Source organism: Leucoraja erinacea, chromosome 20 (assembly GCF_028641065.1).
Source record: "Leucoraja erinacea ecotype New England chromosome 20, Leri_hhj_1, whole genome shotgun sequence".
In the NCBI taxonomy this organism is placed as follows: domain Eukaryota; kingdom Metazoa; phylum Chordata; class Chondrichthyes; order Rajiformes; family Rajidae; genus Leucoraja; species Leucoraja erinaceus.
In genome coordinates this window covers 20,316,862-20,332,040 of record NC_073396.1, presented here as the reverse complement: position 1 = coordinate 20,332,040, position 15,179 = coordinate 20,316,862, and the positions used below count along the sequence as shown (strand labels likewise).

General features: G+C 45.9%; 2 protein-coding genes across 3 annotated transcripts in view; one reads left to right on the top strand and one right to left on the bottom strand.

Moving 5' to 3' along the window:
• LOC129706919 (uncharacterized protein C16orf52 homolog B) overlaps positions 1-2,262 on the bottom strand; it is a 92,455-nt gene extending 90,193 nt beyond the window's left edge. The window contains exon 1 of the mRNA XM_055651564.1: positions 378-2,262. Coding sequence (XP_055507539.1) covers positions 378-483 — 106 coding nt within the window. The 5' untranslated portion in view covers positions 484-2,262. The remainder of the gene's footprint in view (positions 1-377) is intronic.
• Positions 342-15,157, top strand: LOC129706918 (PDZ domain-containing protein 9-like). 2 transcript variants are annotated; one of them, XM_055651563.1, is made up of 4 exons: positions 342-469; positions 8,388-8,564; positions 11,024-11,198; positions 13,826-15,157. In XM_055651563.1, the coding sequence occupies exons 2-4, from the start codon at positions 8,546-8,548 to the stop codon at positions 14,613-14,615; spliced, it is 984 nt and encodes a 327-aa protein (XP_055507538.1). In that variant the 5' UTR covers positions 342-469; positions 8,388-8,545; the 3' UTR covers positions 14,616-15,157. The 2 variants fall into 2 exon arrangements, with proteins under 2 accessions (XP_055507538.1, XP_055507536.1); XM_055651561.1 differs by having other exon boundaries at positions 13,823-15,157.
• The last annotated feature ends 22 nt before the right edge of the window (positions 15,158-15,179 follow it).

Here is a 15,179-nt window from a genome sequence, read left to right as displayed (position 1 = left end):
GGCATGGATGAGGGAATATGACCACGGAATGGATGAGGGGAGGAATAAGACAACTAGAGTGGATGGTGGGGCGCTGTGACAGCTGGGATGGACAGGAGGAGGAATATAATAACCGGGGTGGGAAAAGAGGATGGCCGGGGCAGCAGGGTAAGGGGGAGGTTAGTGCAGCGGCGGGGTATGTGTGGGAGATGGGGAGTGAGTAGGAGCTGGGTGCGATGAGGATAGCTGGGGACGAAGGTGAGGGGGTGGGATGGGTAAGGGGAGGAACTGGGTTGAGGTTGGGGGTGAGAGTAGGAGCTGAGGGTGGGTACTGGATGGGATGAAGGTAGGGTGTTGGGTGGGATGAGAAGTGAGGGTAGAGCTGGGGCGGCACCGACCTGCGGACTCCCCGGTGTTGATCCAGTCTGGGTTGGCCAGGCTGGCTATGGCGAAGATGTCTGCCGCCAGGAAGAGGCAGCCTGAGATGATGGTGAGTTTGTCCATGGCGGGAGCGCGGCCGCCTTCACTCGGCAGCCAGACGGCGGCGGCTGGCGAGCGCCCGGCCCGTGCCGCGGAGCATCGCCTCAGCTGGCCCCCGGGCTCGGCCCCTCAGCTCACAGCGAGCACGGCGGACTCGCTCGACGACCCCGCCCTCAGTTTACTCCCTCCATTGTGTGTGCGTGGTGGTGATGGTGGTGGTGGGGGGGAAGAGGCGACACCGATCCGCGTCTCAGCCGCTCGTGCCCGGTAGCGTCTCACTAGCGGACGGCGGCCATTCACTCGGCGGCAACCGCAGCGGCTGCGTGCGCGCCGCCGCCAGCGCTGGGAGACCGGGGGCGCGCGCGCAAGCGGGGCCGCGCGAGCTTGCCCCCTCGCCCGCGCCTGCGCTCTTCGTCCGCCCAGTCGTTGTCACGCGCGCGCGCGCCCGCCGGCCGCCACCTGTTGTTTCCGCGCCCTGTGCCCGCTCGTGCCCCGGCATGGCAAGATCCCACTATCACAGCCCGGGAGGGTGACTGGTTGTAACCAGCGGCCAGGACCCTCTCTGGAACTCAAATGCAGTCAGGTAACTCATCTGGAACATTAACAACATAGAAAAATAGGTGCAGGAGTAGTCCATTCGGCTCTTCGAGCCGGCACCGCCATTCAATATTATCATCGCTGATCATCCAAAATCAGTACCCCGTTCCTGCTTTTTCACCATATCCCTTGATTCCGTTAGCCCTTAGAGCTAAATCTAATTCACTCTTGAAAACATCCAGTGAATTGACCTCCACTTAGTTCTGTGGCAGAGAATTCCACAGATTCACAACTCTTTAGGTGAAAACGTTTTTCTTCATCTCAGTCCTATTCCTTATTCAACAGTGTGAGGTCCAAAGGGGGATTGACAGGGTGGATGTGGAGGGAGAACATCTAACAGTACTGCAATGATCATCTCTAAGAAGAGGGTGTATAACAACCCACCCATGACAATGCTATTTCCAAGTCCTCCAATTTAAATGTCCTAAGGGTCACAATTGACCAGAAATCCGACTGAATCAGTCACATAAGAAACGTGGCTACAAGCGCAGGTATTCAGCGGTGAGTGGCTCACCTGATCTGCTGCAATTATTAAGAAAGCACATCAGCGCCTCTACTTCCTGAGAAGATTACGGAGAGTCGGTATGTCAAGGAGGACTTTCTCTAACTTCTACAGGTGCACAGTAGAGAGCATGCTGACCGGTTGCATCGTGGCTTGGTCTGGCAACTTGAGCGCCCTGGAGCGGAAAAGACTACAAAAAGGAGTAAACACTGCCCAGTCCATCATCGGCTCTGATCTCCCTTCCATCGAGGGGGTCTATCGCAGTCGCTGGCTCAAAAAAGCTGGCAGCATCATCAAGGACCCACACCATCCTGGCCACACATCATCTCCCCGCTACCTTCAGGTAGAAGGTACAGGAGCCTGAAGACTGCAACGACCAGGTTCAGGGATAGCTACTTCCCCACAGCCATCAGGCTATTAAACTCGGCTCAGACAAAGCTCTGAACATTAATAGCCCATTTGCACTTATTTGCACTTTATCAGTTTATTTATTCATGTGTGTATATATTTATATAATGGTTTATGGACACACTGATCCGTTCTGTAGTCATGCCTATGATGTTCTGTTGCGCTGAAGCAAAGCAAGAATTTCATTGTCCTATCAGGGACACATGACAATAAACTCTTGAATCTTGAATCATCTACAAGGTACGTTTGAAGCCTGATGGAAGCTCTCTAAAGAGGAGTACAGCACAGTTTAAGAAACTCAAAACAAGTCAAGAGTGTTTAATTGTCACACGTACTGAAAACAGAACAATTAAATTAACTTATTTTTTGCACCAGCATAATAGTTCAGTAAACACAATACTCATAGATACAATAAACCCTGCAGTTACTTTCCTGGGCTACTCCGACAGCACCTCCTCAATCTGTAAACTCAATCACCAAGGACAAAGGTTTTAGACACATGAGACTATCACCCCCTACAGGTTCCCTTTAAAAAGTGCGGCAGCCTGACTTAGAAATATGTTGCCGCCCCTTCATCCTTCTCAACAAAATTACTAATAGGCTTTACTGAACAACCACTTAAGAATTTTATTTTATTATAATATATTTTCACAAGAATGAACAAGACTAAGGTATACAAAGTACCTTTTGAAACGAGACTTTTTGAGCTGAGAAGTGAAGCTTTTTATTTAGAAACAGGGTACTATAGATGTTTGTTCAATTTTGGAGATGGTCGAGAGCTTCAAATTCCCTGCTTTAAATATCGCCAATAATTTGACCAGGTTCAATCACATCAATAGAGCCAAGAAAGCACACCAGCGCCTCTACCTCCTCACAAGACTAAGGATGTTTTGCATGTCTCCAATGACTTTTACCAATTTCTCCAGATGCAAAAATATTTTACTGAGATGTGTCACAGTTTGATATGGCAACTGTCGAGAGATGTGGGTGCAGCCCAGTCTATCTCATAAAACAGCCTCCCCACCTCATCATGTCCATGCTACCTTGGGAAAGCAGCAACATAATCCAAGACCACACACGGTCATTCTTTCTTCTCCCCGTCGAGTAAAAGTTACAACAGCTTGAAAGTACATACCACGTGTACAAAATCATGAGAGGAATAGATTGGGTAGATCTTGACCAGAGTATGAGAATTGAGGACCATAGGTTCAAGGTGAAGGGGAAAATATTTAATAGGAATCTGAGGGGTAACTTTGTCACACAAAGGTGGTGGGTGTATGGAACAAGCTGCCAGATGACGTAGTTGAGGCTGGGACTATCCCACATTTTTAGAAACAGTTAGACAGGTACATGGATAGGACAGGTTTGGAGGGATATGGACCAAGCGCAGGCAGGTGGGACTAGTGTAGCTGGGACATGTTGGCTGGTGTGGGCAAGTTGGGCCAAAAGGCCTGTTTCCACACTATCACTCTATGACACCAGATTCAAGAATAGCTTGTTCCCTAATGTAATCAGACTTTAAAGCCGACCTCTCGTGTGCTAAGGATGTATTCCTGATCTTCTAATCTACTTTCAAATGGCCCCTGCACTTTCTTTATACTTGCAACACTATATTATGCACTCTGTTAATTTTATATTTTGGAGTATCTGACATACTCATGAATAGTATTATCTTCTGAAAAAGCAATGTTTTCACTGTATCTTGGTTCATATGACAATAATAGGCCAATAAACTTCCCCAGCTTGAAGCTAAGAGGGAACTGAAGAAAAGTGGAGGAAGGGGGAGAAATATGGGAGGGAGATATTGAGGTGGGAAGTGCGGATATTCAAGAGGAGGAAAACGTGATAGAGAAGGAGAGGAAGTGAGGAGAGAGAGATGCAGGTGGGGAGAGATGGAGAGGGGACAGAGAAGGAGGAGGGGAGGGGGAGAGATGCAGGAGAGAGGGGAAGGAGTAGATACAATGGGGGAGGGTGAGGTGGAGGGGATGCGAGAACCACAGGAGGAGAAAAGGATATTCCACTGGGATCAATAATGGATTTACAGCAATACGGTTTTTATGCATGACTGAAGAGAACGGAGTGATAAATCCAAGTTTATTGATGATATAAAGTTGAAAGACAAAGCTGAGCTGAGAGACATAGGCAGAGCGATCTGGCAGATGAAGTTGAGTATAATCTGAGGTGCACCTTGCTGTGAAGCACTGCAAAACTAAAAGAAAATGTGGGTGTGCTAAGGCACCTGGTTTAAGAAACATATAAGGAAACATGTTGGACAGTCAAGAATTTCAGAAGGAAAATGGACTACTAATTGCAAAGAAGCTGGAGTGCATAAGTGAGGAAATCTTGCTGGGTATGTATTGGGCTTTAATGTCTGCTTATTGATGCTGTTTTAGTCCCATATTGGTTCTCTTTTGGCCTTTGTATTTGTATTAGTGTCAGTGCAGAATGTATTGGCCAGATTGATTCCTGAATTTGAGCATTCGAACTGTGAGGAGACCTGAAGATGGTACGTACTACAAATACTGAAAATATAAAATAAACAGAAAATGCTATAAACACTAAACAGCTCAGGTCACATCTGTGCAAAAAGAAATAGACATGAGATTGAAGACTTCATCAGAACTGGGAAAGTGAGGAAACAAGTTAGTTTTAAACAGAGAGAGGGTGAGGGATGGATGAATAGTACAAAGGGAATATCTCTGATCGGGTGAGGATGTGGTAATAAATGTTGGTGAAGGCATCTGGAGGATATTAACGAGGCAGGTGATAGAGGGAGCAAACAACCAATGGGGTTTCTAAGAGCTGTGAAATGTGAGGCACACCTACCCAGCAGATCTGGCTATATAAATGGAGAAGAAAGAGCTGTTAATATTAGAGGGTGGCATATCATAAGAGGCTTGGGTTCCATTCTGACCTTAGGTGTTGTCTTTATGGAGCTCGCACGTTCTCCCAATGACTACGCGGGTTTCCACTGGCTCCTTCGGTTTCCTCCTCTATCCCAAAGACGTGCATGTTTGTAGCTTAATTGGCTTCTGTAAATTGCCCCTAGAGTGTAGGGAGTAGATGAGAAAGTGGAATAACATAGAACTAGAGTGATCAGGTGATCGATAGTCGGCATGGACCTGATGGGCCAAGGGACTGTTTCCATGCTGTATTTTTGAATTAATCAATCGAATGCAAAGTTCAAATAAATCACAGTTAAAATCACTGTACCTCGATATCCGTGACAATAATAAACCTAAAGCTAATATTAATGTATTCTATGCAGCAGTGAGCCTTAGCAAAGGGAGTACTAAGAAGTGATAAACACTGGGGGTTAGCAGGAAGTTGTTGCTCGAGACTCTCTCATCCCTCACTAGCAACATTCCAGAATCCTCAGCCCCTGCTCTCTGTTGCCCCGGGAGATCTGAGGATTGTCGTTGTATGAGTCCCGTTGGCCAGGGAGTTCCCGGCACACCACCCAATTATCCAGTGCGGCTTAATCCCAATCAAACCCTCCCTGCCATGGAACCCAGGGACTGGAACATTCGGCCGGAGAGAGGTGAGGATGGAGGCAGAACGTACTGGAGATTGCTGATAGAGCTCACTGCACAGTGGGGGAGTCAGCGCCAATGGACCACTTAACGATGTGGAGAAGGCCCACGGGAATGGTCTCAATCTGTGTGGAACTGGGAGATACTTGGGCGGATGAGGGTGGTTTCCTGGAGTTCAGTTTCTTGCTCTGCATGCTCTCCACCCCCATCTCATCCTCAAGCACCAGCCCTATCTCATCCTCCCACCCCCTGCTCCGGCCTGACATCCTCCTGGCTCCAATCCCAGCCCTGATCTTTGTTACTGCAGACGTGTCTGCACAAAATCTTCTGGGGACAGTCTCTGCTAATTTAGAGACTCATATGGCACAGGAATTGGCCCTTTGGCCTACCGAGTCCATGACGACCATTACTTTAATCCTGTTTTACTCTCCCCACATTCCTATCGACTCTTCCTGGATTCTAACGCCCACATAATTATATTCATTTCTATCAGGTCTCCCTTCAACCTCTGGCATTTCATAGAAAACAATCCAACCTCTCCCCTCCCTCTTCTTTTCCCCAACCCTCTCTCCATTTCGTTATTTCGATTCATCTTACATGTTTCCTTTGGTTCCTGGCCACCCTGGGAGATAGAACAGAAAACAGCACACACAGGAACAGTTCCTTCGTATCACAACAGCCATGCCAAACACGATGCCAAGTTAAATTAATCTCCTATGACTCCACATGATCCCTCCTTTCCCTGCACATCCCTGTGCCTACCTACAAGCCTTAAATGCCACTGTCATATCTGTCTCCACCACCAGAGAAAACAATCCAAGTTTGTTCAACCTCTCCATTTAGCTAATACTCCATAATCCAGTCAGCATTCTGGTAAATCTCTTTTGCGCCTTCTCCAAAGCCTCCACATCCTTTGTCATGGGGCAACCAGAACTGAACACAATACCGTAAATGCAGCCTAAGCAGTTTTACAGAGCTGCATCTACTGCTCACTGTTGACCCCAGCGACTGTGCAATCCTGCTCCGTCTTGACCTCAGCGCAGCATTTGACACTGTCGACCACACCATCCTAATTGACCGTCTCCAGTACGGGGTTGGTATTGATGGCACTGCCCTGAGCTGGTTCATCTCCTACCTCAAAGGCAGGAGTTTCTTGACTAACATAGGTAACCCTTTCTCCTCCCCAGCTAATCTCTGCTGTGGGGTTCCACAAAGTTCCATCCTTGGCCCCATTCTCTTCTCCCTGTATATGCTCCCCTTAGGCCAAGTCATTGAAAGGCACGGCATATCCTTCCATTGCTACGGAGACGATACACAACTGTATCTCCCCCTGTAGCCCAAAAAACAATCAAATCTGCTTAACCTTACCCGCTGCCTCGAGGATATAAAGTGCTGGATGGCCCAGAACTTCCTCGAACTAAATGAGAGTAAGTCTGAGGTCATCCTTCTCGGCCCCTCGGACTCAGTCAAAATGATAGCAGGCAGTCTTGGAAGCCTTACCCCACTACTCAAACCTCATGTCAAAAACCTCGGTGTGATATTTGACTCGGCACTGAAATTTGACAAACAAGTCAATGCCGTGGTAAAAGCTAGCTTCTTTCAGCTTCAGACGATAACTAAAATAAAACAATTCCTCCACTTTGATGACCTCGAAAAGATCATCCACACATTTATCTCCTCCCGCCTAGATTACTGCAACTCTCTTTACACTGGCATCAGCCAATCTTCCCTGTCCCGCCTGCAACTGGTCCAAAACGCCGCAGCGAGACTCCTGACGGGCACCCGAAAAAGGGACCACATCACCCCGATCCTGGCCTCTCTCACTGGCTCCCTGTGCGGTTCCGTATACATTTTAAGACCCTCCTCTATGTCTACAAAGCCCTCAATGGGCTTGCCCCCTCGTACATTAAAATTCTTCTCACCCACCACTCCACCTCCAGGTCCCTCAGATCAGCCGACTTGGGGCTGCTGAATATCCCGCGGTCTAGGCATAAGCTTAGGGGTGACCGCGCCTTTGCGGTTGCAGCTCCTAGACTGTGGAACAGCACCCCCCTTCCCATCAGAACTGCCCCCTCCATCGACTCCTTTAAGTCAAGACTAAAAACGTATCTATACTCCCAAGCCTTTCCTGACGTCCACTGAGCGAGGCCTATATGTATATATGTATGTGGCTTGTTTGTTTATACTATTCTTATAACAAATGTCAAGCACTTTGGCCAACAAGAGTTGTTTTTTAAGTGTGCTATATAAATAAATGTGACTTGACTTGTCATTTGCATTATGACTTCCTAACTCTTCTACTCAAAATATCTTCATTTCTTAAATGAGATATAAATAACACTTTGTCTGCATGACCTCTTCCCAAATCCAGGGTTTAAATGCAGATATTAACAAGTTAAGGCAAGTTTTTAATCTTGCAGCAGCATCACAGACACATAGTCTCAGACAACACACAAAGGCATAAATTATTACATAGATTACATTCTACAAGACTGAAATAAAGTAGACCACAAAAAACAAGGCATGAGTGTAAAATATAATTAGAAAATGTGATAGTGCAAGATAGTGTATTCTGTTGCTGAGGTTGAATTAGGGTTGTGCAGGTCAATTCAAGAATCTTATGGTTGAGGGCAAGTAGCTGTTCCTGAACCTGATGGTGTGAGACTTCAGGCTTCTGTATCTCCTGCCTGATGGAGGCAGCAAGAAGAGGGTACGGCCCGGATGGTGGGGATCCTTGGTGATAGATGCTGTCTTCTTGAAGCAGCACCTCATGATGCTCGCGATGATGGGAAGAATTGTGCCACAATGGACTGGGCTGAGCTAACCACTCGCTGCAGCCTCTTGAGTCCTGTGTGTTGGTACAATTGTTCTGCAATTGTGTTTTTCAGAGCCAGATGCAGATAAGAAAGAGAAATTGGAGCATAACTTAGGGAGCAGCTACAAAACATTCATCGAGCGGGGAGCTAAAGGCCTGGGTTTGGTACTGATCGAAAACGGATCCTTTCTGCAGGTTGTGAGAACTGTTGAGGGTGGCCCTGGAGATGCCATGGCAAACCTGAAGCCAGGTATTTACATTTTAGAATTTGTCCATTAATGCTGTAGATGAACCCCATGTTACAGCTGTTTGGGTTACAAGTTTGTAGGTTAAACTCCCCCTTGCAAAGTTCATAAATCACCACCAACAAATGTAAGGTGCAAGCCCAGCCAATCCTTCCTCACGGTGACTGGCCCATTCCAGATATTTGTCCAATAAATCTTCTTGGAACTGCTTCCAACACATTTATATCAAAACCACAACTGCCATTGGCACAGGACTTTCTTTGGCACTGTTCCAGTCCTCATCTCAGGTGCAGTGAGTGTGGAGTTTGCACATTCTCTGCATGGGTTCTCTCCAGGTTTCCTCCCACATCCCAAAGATGAGGGTCGGACAATATTAAACTTTTAGTGAGTAGGTGAGTAATGGAATATGGGGGGGGGGGGGGGGGGGGGGGACTGATTGGGACAGTTCCTTGAGATGGTAGTGAGTTAGTAATGTGATTGATCTGATTTCTGCAAAGGCTAAGAATCAAATAGTTTTCCTCTGGGAGGAGAGACTTACAACATGTTTCTAACTAGGTTAGAATAAATTGAAATTACTATGTTGCTATATTTGGTTTCTCATTTAATGACTCTAGACCTATCTTTAACATTTGTGGGTAAATTAATGCGTTAGTTCCGATAACATGATTCACTTATGCTAATGCCTGCAATGTTACATGAAATCGGGTTAGAAAATGCCATGGTCGCATAATTAAAAATGTGAATGGTTGTTAACAAAAAATGGAGAGCTATAATTATTACATTTAAAAGGGAAGATTTGAAGATTCGATGATTTTCACACAAATGATACCAATAATATCTGCAATTAGGAAAATAAAGCTGGGATCCAAGGGTTTAAAATAAAAATAATGCTAGAAATACTCAGCAGATTAGGCAGCATCTGTGGAGATAGAAAAGCAGTTTCTGAAACAGAATAACCATTTCACGAAGGCCTTCTGTCAAGAATCTTCAGCCTGAAATATTAATTCTGTTTGTAATCTCCTGTAGCCCATTCCCATCACATAAAGACCAACCTGTCACTTGCCTTCCTTTCTGCTTTTTAATCTTCAGTGATCCCTGCATGAAGACTCCCATAAACTATCTGAGTACCAGCACCTTTCAGCATCTCTACTCATCCAGGCAAGTGGAGACTTCTCCACAGTATGCCAGCCATGGTACACTGACTTACACTCTGAGCTTCATGTGAACAAGTCATTTCATTGCATCCTGATGAATGTGGACAATAATTTAATCCTTCGTATGATGTGGCAACCAGAACGAGACACAACGCTCCAAGTACGGACTAACTAGTGTTTTGTAATGTTTCAACATAATGTCCCAACTTTGATATTCTGTGTCCTAACCCACCACACCATTTGCCTTTCTCGCCACCCAACAACCTGCATTGTCACTTACAGGGAACTAATGATGGAATCCCAAAGTCGCTCTATTCATCAACATGCCATAAGGCCCTGCCATTTACTATATTACCCAGATTTGACTTTGCAAAATGCATTACCCTTACATGTCGGTTTCAACCCTATCTGTCAAAGCTTGTAATTTTCCTTGTAATTGCCTACTGCACCATTTTGCTAAATGTGATGGCAGTGGTTGATTGATCTTCTCCCTTTGATCAGTTGCTGGGATTGTTAACCATTGAATTGAAAGAGTTGCAACACAAGGAACTGCAGTGCTGGAATTTTGAGTGGAAGAGCCGAGAGTTTGTGCGCTCCAAGGAACACTAAAATCTGACATACAGTAACATTCCATTCTAATTTGGGAGGAACACATGTAGTATGAGATATAGATCAGAGTACGGTGTCCATGTAAACAGATACAAACATGTTAGGCACCGCTCCACATAGCACAAGGAAGTTAACTTGTAGAAACCAATCAACTGCAAATGGTGGTTTATGAAAAAGAGATACAAAGTGCTGGAGTAACTCAGCGTGTTAGCATCTTTGGAGAACTTGGATAGGCCGCCAGTATAATCAAGGACCAGCCTCACCCTCACCACTCACTCTTCTCCCCTCTCCCATCTGGCAAGAGGTACAGAAGTGTGAAAGTGCACACCTCCAGATTCAGAGACAGTTTCTTCCCAGCTGTTATCAGGCAACTGAACCATCCTCTCACCAACTAGAGAGCAGTCCTGACCTCCCATCCATCTCATTGGAGACATTTGAACTTTCTATAATCAGATTTTTCAGACTTCAATGTTATATCTTTGCACTAAATGTTGTACCCATTATCTGTACACTGTGGACAGCAATGACTGTATTCAGCTATAGTCTTTGACTGGATAGCACACAAAACGGGTCAGGACATTTCTTCACACTGAAATTTAGATTCAGAATTACCTTGGTGCTTTGTCCTGAGGCAACGTTACAGAACAGATTCCCTGGTCATCGTCAGGATGTTGTAAGTTCCTGTTCCTCTTCATTCACAGGGGATATCCTGGTTAAAATCGGTAATACCAACGTCTTGGGCTACAAGCTGCGTGAGCTGCGGCGGCTGGTGGGGAAAATTCCCACAGGAAGTCAGCTACAAGTTATTGTGTACAGGAATTACAAGGAACTCCCGGAGCACTGGAAATCCACGGCAGGAAAGCTATCAACTAGAAGGTACAGCTGGAACGCTTGACATTGAAATTTCCGTGGTAAATTATGTTAGAGTTTGCTCATTATGTAGAGCGGCAAAACTGATTTCTCCAGCCATGGTTCTCTGGGGAGTTTAGGAACTTTAGGAAGTCTAGCTCTGTGACACTGTTGAGAGTAGCCTGTGTCATGCCCTGTAACTGCATTGAAGAGGATTTATCTAACAGCTGCAATAGGAGGCAAAGATCCCACGGACCTGCTGAGAGGATTGGGGTGTAATTTTTAAAATATTTCAGTACAAATGTTACAGGTGTAAGTATGAAACATTGGCAAAACCACATTCAATTATGATATAACTGCAAGATGCTGCTGAGGCCACATTTGAAGCACTGTGTGCAGTTCTTGGTCTCCCTACTACAGGAAGAATGTAAAACTGGAGAAGGAGCAAGGTGACAGGGTTTCTGGCTCAGGAAGGTTTGAGTTAGGCAAGGATGGATAGGCTGGGTCCATTTCCCCGAGACCTGGTAGAGGTTTATAAAATCATAAGAGGACAAGATAGAAAAAATTGTCTTTTCACCAGGGTAGAAGAGGCGAGAAATAGAGGGCACAGGTTGAAGGTGAGAAATTTAAAGTGGGAAGTTTATCTCGCGGTGTGGTGGTTATCTGCAGCAAGCTGTCAGAGATGGTGGAGGCAGATAAAATTGCAACCGTTAAAAAATATTTGTATGATTCTATGATTCTGTGAAGTGCTCGAATGAGTAAAAATTTCTGGAGTCGCACAGCAGAGCAGACAGCGCTTATATAAAAACATAGAAAATAGGTGCAGGAGGAGGCCATTCAGTCCTTCGAGCCAGCACCGCAATTCATTGTGATCATGGCTGATCGTCCCCAATCAATAACCCGTGCCTGCCTTCTCCCCATATCCCTTGATTCCACTAGCCCCTTGAACTCTATCTAACTCTCTCTTAAATCCATCCAGTGTGTTGCCCTCCACTGCCCTCTGTGGCAGGGAATTCAACAAATTCACAACACTCTGGGTGAAAACGTTTTTTTCTCACCTCAGTCTTAAATGACCTCCCCTTTATTCTAAGACTGTGGCCCCTGGTTCTGGACTCGCCCAACATTGGGAACATTTTTCCTGCATCTAGCTTGTCCAGTCCTTTTATAATTTTATATGTTTCTATACAATACCCTCTCATCCTTCTAAACTCCAGTAAATATAAGCCTAGTCTTTTCAATCTTTCCTCATATGACAGTCCCGCCATCCCAGGGATCAATCTTGTGAACCTACGCTGCACTCCCTCAATCACAAGGATGGCCTCCCTCAAATTAGGAGACTAAAACTGTAAACAATACTCCAGATGTGGTCTTACCAGAGCCCTAGATAACTGCAGAAGAACCTCTCTACACCTATACTGAAATCCTCTTGTTATGAAGACCAACATCCCATTAGCTTTCTTGTGGAGGAAGTGGAATTAGTAAACCTAACTTCAAAAACACTTCTTGCGCAAAATATCCAGATTCATCAGCGGTCGTTTGAGAAGGAAATCTGCGGTCCTTCGCCTGATCCTGCTTGTTCGTGACTGAAAATCACTGGCCTTGCCATAGACATCCAGATCCCAGAATGCAAATAAACAAGAAAACAAATGGAGAGAGTAACATTTCTGCCGTTTCAATAAGACTGTTATACAAGAAAGGCAGCCCGAGGGGATGAACTTAGAAATAGGCCCTTCGGCCCACAGTGTGATGAACATGATGCCAGGATAAACTTCTCTTTCCTGCCTGCATGTGATCCATATCCCTGCATTCCTAGCATATATATGTGCCTAGCTGAAAACCTCTTAAATGCCCCTCTTGTATCTACCTCCACCAACACCGGTGGCAGCATATTCCTCTGTGTAAAAAAAAAATCACTTGCCCTGCACGTTCCTCGCTCACCTTAAAGCTATGCCCTCTAGTATTTGATATTTCTACCCTGGAGTAAAAGATTCTGACTGTCTACCCTATCTTTGCCTCTCTTAATTTTATCTACTTCTCTCAGATCTCTTAACCTCTCATGCTCCAGAGACATAATTCAAGTCTCACAACCTTTTCTTAAAGCTAATATCCTCCAATCCAAGTAGCATGCTGGTAAACCTCTTCTGCCCCAACTCCAAATCCCCCACACTCCTTCCTGTAATGAGGCGACCAGAAACGCATGCAATACTCCACGAATGGCAAGAAATGCAGCCTGCATTGGGAGGGGGGAGGTAAATATAGGACATAGTAATAGGCCCTTCAGCCCACAATCCCTATGATAAACTAATTCCCTCTGCCTGCCGTGATCCTTATCCCAATCCAGACAGTGACCTAACCTGAGTGTTATAAAGCATGACTTTTTGACACTTACTCCATACCATGATGATGCAGGCAAGTATACCATACACTTTATTTACCACTCTATCTACTTATGTTGCCATTTTCAGAAAGCTGTGGATTTGGACCCCAAGTTCCCACTATACATCAATGCAGTGTTTCCAATTTGGAAAGACTTGGCCGTTGAGTTTCCTCCAATAGTGACTCTATGCTCTATGACTGAGTGGATAAGGACCACCATTGAGAAAGGTTCCGTATAAAGACAAGTCTTTCCTTCTGTCTAATGTTTTCTACAGCAGCGAGGAAGGGGAGTCTGATATGTCGAGCAGCAGTGACCTCGATGAGGATGGTGGTGATGATGATGATGAAACCTCGAGGGTGAGGTTCAAGAACTTTAGGCCCCTTTCCATATTTTGGCATGACCTTAGCATCTCCATCCCACCCGTTTCCAGAACCTGGCACACTCCAAAGAAAAACAGTAACGTCCTGATTGTGGGCTTCCACGCCGGCTGTGACATCGTGCTCCACCACATGCATGAAGATGACCACATGGCAGCTGAGAGGGAAGGGGAAGAGCATGTCGCGCCGCTCTATGCCATCTGCTCCGCACAGTCAGACAGCGTGCGCTCTACCTCGTCCTCCTCATCGTCCACAGACTCTCAGTGGATCAGGCAGCTGCAGGCCCCTGACCTGGACTTGGAACGAGGCACCAGCCTGCACGAGGGAACAGCGGGCGAGTCGGCCCACGCGGTCCCAGTCCCGAATCAGCTGCCACCTCCCGCAGCGGAAAGCTCAACGGACCAGAGCAGCAGCTCCACAAACTACGCCTCCACCTCCAGCCTCGAGAACTCCGCATCAGCCAGCATAGAATCCTTGCCACAGCATCCCCAGGGCATTTCCTCCAACGCTTCCATACAGTCACTCACCACCATCGAGGATTTTATGGTGGACTTTTCAAGCGTGGATACCACTCGTGAGGACATCACACACGAAGGTGACCTGCAAGCTGCACATCTCCAGCATTGGACTAAGAGCACAGAAATCCTCCAGCCTCCACCTAATCCTCCCACCGACATCGTCCAACACTAGCACACCCTAGTCCTTTCTCCATCACTCGATTTTCCTCTGAATCATTCAGTATGAGAGGATTCTATCTGTGAACATACTTTCACCTTTTAAGGGACGTATGTAAAGGACTTCTGATGGTTGCCCTCCCGACTCTTGCATCTTTATACATTTCTTTGCATCTTCTCTTTTCCCATTTTGTGGTATTAAGCACCTTGCAAACTCCGATCCAAATAAGGACTCGCATGAACATTTTGCCCCTTGAAATGAACCACATTGTACTGTTTTGATTTCAAAATCTGTTAGCCATCCGGCATTTACTGTTTTCCCATTACCAAGGGATCTCTTGTTAACTTCTGTCACTGGCCTGTGTATGTGTACATTTAGAAACAGGTGAGACTCTTCACCCTTTTCAGTTGTATGACAGGCCATTGTTTCCTTCAAGTCTAAAGGACTGTCTTCAACAAAAGCTCCGCACAATGCCAAGGAAAGTAGTTCATGATTTGCCAATATAACGGAGCACAAGGTGTTCGGATTGTAACGATTCTTTAGATTTAAACATTAGCTATTTGTTTTCCTCTTACTCGT